This window comes from Phalaenopsis equestris, unplaced genomic scaffold (genome assembly GCF_001263595.1).
Source record: "Phalaenopsis equestris unplaced genomic scaffold, ASM126359v1 Scaffold219618, whole genome shotgun sequence".
Classification (NCBI taxonomy): domain Eukaryota; kingdom Viridiplantae; phylum Streptophyta; class Magnoliopsida; order Asparagales; family Orchidaceae; genus Phalaenopsis; species Phalaenopsis equestris.
The window spans coordinates 1-7,120 of NW_018237970.1; the positions used below are offsets into that span (position 1 = coordinate 1).

The following is a 7,120-nucleotide window of genomic DNA, read 5'->3' on the forward strand; positions in this document are numbered from 1 at the left end:
GTCTTGCTGAAGTTTATCCAATTTGTAAGTTAAGTGATCAAAATTTTGATATTCTTATAACTGACTCAATGAGTGAGGCAAAACCAAATAGTTGATCCTTTCTTAGGCCCTGTAGGTGGAGGCATTATCAATTTATATCAGCAGGACATAACTATGGTCATTTCTCACTTCCCAATCAGTCGAGAATAATCAAATGAAGGATATTACCAATGCCCACCAGAAGAAAGATCATTGAATGCAAGTCAACATGAGTCAATTTTAGTTGTTTTTCACTCTCCATTACCAATTATTTTGCAAACCCAACAAATAGATTTTCAATCATTTAAAGAGCATAAGCTTGAGGAATTGTTAGAAGATATTTCTGTAAACTCTTTTGTAATACAAGAATGCATTTCTAACTCATAATAAAATCCCCCATATGACATGAGAATTTTTTTTAGTTTATTTGGGTGGTGAAATCATAATCAATACCAAGATCTCCAAATATATTTTATCAAACACTTTGCCAATTTTTTTGAGTTGATAATAAATTTATGGTTGAGATCCCCAACAACAAGGGTTAACATCATGCCTAACATCGAGATATTGGCTAGTCAATCTTTTTGAGACTTTTTTTTTTAAATTTTGGGTTGACATCGTGCTTCAATGCTTAAATCCCTAAATATTTGCTTAAGAATTATGCTATTAAACAAAATATATGCATGATAAAATTTAGAAGACAACTTTTTTTTTTTTTGACTAAACATGATTTTAAAAGTTCAATTAAAAGAGATTTGCAAGCCTTAATGAGTTAAGTTGAAAAGATGCAAGTTCTACCACAGCTCAAGTCTATGACTCAATTGAGTAAAAAATGTCAGACTCAACAAGTCTAAAATATACGGAATTATTGATAATTCTCTTCACTTAATAAGCAATAAAAATGACTATAGAGAAGGAACAAGCTCTTCTGACTCAACAAGTCATAAATATAACCGCCGTATGAGTGCCCTTATTTTATTTGTTTGATGACATTAGTTGTCTAATTCTCAAACCCATCTAATTTGGCGAGTTTAAGTGATCAAGGTTCATGAAACTTTTTCAACGAATTGATTGATTAAGACTAAATCATAAATATAATCTACACTTAGAAAGTAACTATACTGTCAAGCTAAAACATTCATAAATGTACAATTTCTAAGATTTTGTGATATATAAAGGGAGACTTTCAAGTCTATAAGCTCAAGTCTATTAAGTTGAAAAGACACAAGTTCTTTGCATTTAAATCTAGGACTCGAGCATATCTTGAAGGTTGAACTTAACAAGTACAAATATGGTTGAGTTGCTGCCAGCTCTCTTCACTCAACAAGCCATAAAAGCAGTCGCAGTGAATAAGTCTATGTTTTGCTAGTGATGACAAAGACAGTTAAGTTTCAAGTCTATTCCACTTGATAAGTTCAAGTGAACTAGATAAAAAAGGACTTCTTGATTGATCAAAAAATCGAAGAAAATAACGGAACGATCATCGCTTGAGAAAGAATCAAACTGAGCTCAGTGTTCTATTTAAATTAAGAAAACCCAAAAAGTATGATCAAGCATAAGACACGGACTGAGGGAATTCTCTTCTTCAATAAGTCTGATAAAGTAAAAAGCAAAGGATCGAAGAAGTTATCACATAGTTCATTCAAAGCACGATGCTAAATTAAGAGATTTAATTGTCAACAAGTCCAATAAAACACTAAGTATATGATTGACGATTTGCTGCTACTAACTCAATATAAGTTCGAATGTTAGGTCACTGACATGCATCTTTCAACAAGCTCACCAAAGCAAAAAGCTAGGGCCAAAGATATGCTCACTCATTTGACAAGTCCATGGTGATAACTCTGGTTAATTCCTTCATCAAGTCTGTCAAAGAATATAATTAAGACAGATGAGACCATAACAAGCTCTGAAATTTTGAAAGTATTGAAATAAAACTTTCAGTACTTCAAAGTAAAAGCAAAGGACAAAAGGCAAACTTGATCTCTCTGACAAATGAACGACAACAAGTTAGAGGTGACGTCATCCAAAGTTGGTATATAATGATATAAGTCTACATATCCTACTTAAAATTCATATTTTGTGCGACATTTGTTACTTTCTCGAAGATTCTGAAAATGAAACCCTCAACTTGATATCCAAGCAAACTTTTGGAGATCCGTCTGGTCAATCAATTTGCAACAAAATTATCTCCTTCAGATGCGTATCGTATTTGTTTTGGGGGGGGTATTTGTTGACCGCTAAAATTAACTTTAAAAAATTCAATTGAAATAAATTAATTCTTTGCTCCTGCCCAAAATTGTCCTTATTTGTTCCCTCTCCTTCGTTACAAACACTCACAAAGTTCACACCCCACTGGGTCGTTTCTGTCGCAAGGAATCACACAAAATCTAAAATGTCTCATCATTCTGTCTCCAGTCCTACAGCTCTTCTTTAGTCATGCAAAAATCGTCACTTCCCTATTAAGAAGCCTGCTCGAGCCTCAACTTCCTCTTCATAATCGTGAGCTTTGCGGTACAGTCATGATTAGGGTTAGCAAGGAAAGCAAACGATTGGATTGCAGTGTTCAAAGACCTTGCCTTCATCCCATGTCCCACTCACGCTACAGCTGCGACTAATGCCAGCTGGAAGACAACGATGGGATTGCTGCCAACAAAGGCCTTTTAAACTCCCATATTCACTTTTTCTGCGCCGCTCTCACCTTAATTTTTTTCCTCACGCTTGTATTCTCAAATAGAGTAGTGACTAGAACTACCGGAAAAAGCAACGACATGATCACACATACAAAAACTGTTGAAATTCAAAATTATACGGAATAAAGAGGAATACTTCATTGTTTCATTGATATGAACATGAGATAAATAACCCTTACAAGAATTCTATAATAGGAAAAATAATAAAAAGTAAATGATATAAAAGGAAAGATATATCACATAATATCTCCAATAATCAATTCATATTAATTATTAGGAGGTATATGAAATAACATAAAATAAAAAAATAAATAATTCATAATCCAAGGAAATAAATATAACATAAGAAAAAAAATCTCCTTAATCTAAGTATATAATTTAATTCTAAGAAAATAATTTGTTCATCATAACTTCTTACAGGAATATATTATTTCCTATTATAATTCCTAACACACTTTTAAGTTTAGAATGTATGTTAATAATTCCTAACTTGTTGAGTAGTATCGAGAATTGAGAAAAGTTTAGTGGTTTTGTGAAAACGTCCACTGGCGGGTATGAACGTCCACTGGCTGTTCTAAAGTAGACACATGAGTCAACTTTATTTTTCCTTTTTGAACGTCTGTCGCATGAGATGAAAATCAATCTCGATGTGTTTTGTTCGCTCATGGTATACCGGGTTCGAGGCGATGTAAAGTGCTGCTTGGTTATCACAAGATAAATTAACAGGATGTGGATGCATGATCCCCAAAGCCTGTAGAATTATTCTTAGCCAAATAATCTCGCAGCAGGTAGCGACCATGGACCGATATTCAACTTTTGCACTAGAATGTGATACTGTGGTTTGTTTCTTGGTTTTCCAAGAAATTAATGAACTTCCAAGGAAGATAAAATACACAGTAACTGATCTTTGAGTGTCATGACACCTGGTCCATTCTGCATCACAAAAATCATTTAGTTGGGTTGAGTTTTCTACTGAGAGTTAAATTTCTTGTCTTGCTATCTGCTTTACATAACGTAGAATACGATGGGCTGCTTCTAAGTGTGACACTCGTGGCTTGTCCATAAATTGACTTAAAATATGAATTGTATATGCGAAGTCAGGACGTGTGATAGTCAAGTAGATTAATCTCCCAACTAGTTTTCGGTATGATGATGGATCACTGACATATTATTATTTTGATTTGCTAAGAGATAAGCTTTGTTCCATAGGGATAGTGGTCGGTTTTCTACCAAGGTACCCAACATTCTCGAGTATTTCAAGAGCATACTTTTACTGTGGAAACACAATACCCTTCTGGGATCGTGCAACCTCAATACCAAGAAAATATTTCTATTGTCCAAGGTCCTTTAATTTGAATTGGTTCCTCAAGAATACTTTTACATATTTGATTTCTTGTAAGTCGTTCCCTGTAATGATAACATCATCTACATATATAGGAAAGGCGATGAATTTACCATTCTTAGATAGGACGAACAAGAAATAATCTGCCTTTGATTGCATAAAATTGGCTTGCTTTAAAGCGGTGGAAAGCTTGATGAACCATTGTCGTGAAGCTTGTTTGACACCATATAATGATTTGTGGAGTTTACAAACTCGAGCTCCTCCTTTCGTCCGAGGTCAGGAGATAGCGACATATATACGTCTTCATCGAGGTCCCCATGCATGAAAGCATTATTAACATCTAGTTGGTGGAGATGTCATTACTTGGTTGATGCTAACACAAGGAGTAGGTGAACAGTTTCAAGCTTTGCTACGGGGGCAAAATTTCCTGGTAATCTAAACCTTCAATTTGATTATACTCTTTTGTCATTAATCTGATCTTGTAGCGTTCAACTGTCTCATCTGCACGAAGTTTGATTTTGTATGCCCATTTGCATCCAATTAGCCTTTTTCCATGTGGTAATGGTACAAGAGACCATGTTCCGTTTTCGTTGAGTGCGTCATGTTCTTCTCGCATAGCATCTTGCCACATTGGATTATGAGCAGCTTCTACGAAGGTGCTTGGCTTCTTTTCAATTGAAAGAGTGGTGGTAAAAACATGATGCTTAGGTGACAATCTAGAATATAACAAGACATCAGTTAATGAATAGAAGGTACCTGTAGCTTTGACTAACACGGAGTTCGATGTTGGGGGGTGTCGCGAGGGAAGAGAAATACCAACATGATACTCACGCAAATAGCTAGGCGGTTTTGTTGTTCTCATTGGTTTTGGTGATGATATTTGTTGGTTTGGAATTGCAGGTTGTTCTGAGAATAAATTTGGAGTGAGTGAAGGTGAAGGAGTCTATTGAATGGGGATTTTATTGTCTTGAGAAGATGGAATATCTTCTTGAAGTAATTCATCGAATGAAGGCATGTCGGTGTGGGTGGTGAAGTGCGGAATTAAACCTTTATTTGTAGCGAAAGAAGGGGAAGGGAAAGTGTTTTCATGGAAATGAACATCTCGTGATACAAAAATAAAAACTTTCCCAGTTGAAAGGTCATAGACTTTATAGCCGTTTTGCGCATATGAATATCCTAAGAAAAAACATCGAATGACTCTGGGATCAAACTTGGTTGGTCGCTAATGATGTGTTGAAGCAAAACAAAGACACCCAAACACACGAAAATGATTATATGTGGGTTATGTTTGGAAGAACATTTCAAAATGAGTCTTTCCTTGGAGAAGGGGTGTTGGTGTTCGGTTAATTAAGTAGGTGGTAGTTAGGATTGCATCTCCTCAAAAATTTTTGGGTAAATTAGCAGGAAACAATAAGGCTCGGGCTATGTTGAGTAAGTGACGATGTTTTTTTTCGGCTACACCATTTTTTTTGCAGAGTGGAGACACAACTAGATTGATGAATAATGCCTTTGTCGAGATGAAGATTCCTCAATATGAATTCAAGACCATTATCACTTCGAATGATTTTGACCTTTAGGTTGAATTGTGTTTCAACGAGGTTTATGAACTTGATGATGTATGAATGTGTATCTGATTTATGGTTCATCAAATAAATCCATGTGCATCGAGTGTAATTATCAACAATTGTGAGAAAATATCCCGCTCTTGTGATTGAGAGAACTTGGTATTCTCCCCTAATGCCAACGTGAATTAATTCAAAAGGTGTTTTTGAGCCAATGAAACTTGTTTGAAAAGATGAATGAGTTTGCTTAGCCAATGGGCAATTAAACTATCAAAAACATTACAAATTCTCTTGCCTATAATTGCAAAAAGAAATAAGTTGGAAACTTTATTCGATGAGTGGCGTAAACGTTTATGCCAGAGATTTGGGGATGGTGAAGTAACAACATTGCATTTGTTCTTTTGTGGAGTATCAAGGTAGTAGAGTCCTCTTTTAGTTCTCGTCCCAATCATCTTTTCCCGATTGTTGGTCCTGTAGCACACAAGTGTGATTACTAAAAATAGCAAGACATTGTGAATCAAGCATAAATTTGTTAATAGAAATCAAATTTAATTTGAAGGAAGAGACACATAAAATATTTTGTAGAACGAAGTCAATAAAATAAATGTTGTCTATGTGCGTGACAGTTGCAGTAGCCCCGTTAGGCAAGTGAACTTTTCAAATGGTGACACTGGATTTTGTCGTAAGTAGGTTGGCTGAATATACCATGTGATCCGTGGCTCTCATGTTAAGAATTCAACTCATTTCTTTGTTAAAAATAGAGACAAAAGATCTTACCTGAGATATCACTCATGGTTGATGTCCTGCCAACATGATTAGCCATCAAATTAGATTCGTTCTCTGCAAGTAGTGTTATGAGACTTTGATATTGTTTGACTGTAAGGGTGAATGGTGCAGGACTCGTCGATGTATTGGTATCCGCACGGTTGACTTTGGGAGCAAAATTTTTCCGTTCAGGTTTATTACCTGTTGGATTGGTCCTTTGCAGCTTCATGCGGTCATTGATGGTGTGTCCCTGCCATCCACAATAATCGTATTTGAGATGTGCTCGACATATGTCTGAGGCATGCCCAATTTTGTCATATTTTCCTCACTTTAATTGAGGATTTTTAGGCATGAAAACCTTCTCTGGTTTCCGTGCATTATTCTTCACAGCAAAACTGAAGCTTCCCGCTGCGGTGCACTTACACTATTCATCCCGCGTTGTTTTTCCTCTTGGAGCGTGAGAGAATGTGTCTTGTTGACATTGGGAAGGGGATCCATGAGCAAAATATGCCCTCTTATACCAGTGTATGTTTCATTAAGCCCCATTAGGAATTTCATGGTTTCTGATTTTAGTGAATCTGCATCACTTCCTTTATGGCACCACACGTGCATTTAAGAATGTTATAGAGGGTGTCACGTTCATCTCATGGGTCTTTGAGCATGGTGCAATATCGCCTTGCTTGCAATCATGGATGGCTTCATGTCGAAAATATAAATGTTGTTGGTACGAGAAAAATGTT

The 7,120-nt window shown here is 35.8% G+C and overlaps 1 protein-coding gene across 1 annotated transcript; it reads right to left on the minus strand.

Moving 5' to 3' along the window:
- Positions 1–4,462: 4,462 nt before the first annotated feature.
- On the minus strand, positions 4,463–4,769 carry LOC110037451 (uncharacterized mitochondrial protein AtMg00820-like; the record flags this gene model as incomplete). Its single annotated transcript, XM_020742106.1, has 1 exon — positions 4,463–4,769. A coding segment is annotated over one exon (307 nt), but the record flags the coding sequence as incomplete, so codon positions are not given.
- Positions 4,770–7,120: the final 2,351 nt, after the last annotated feature.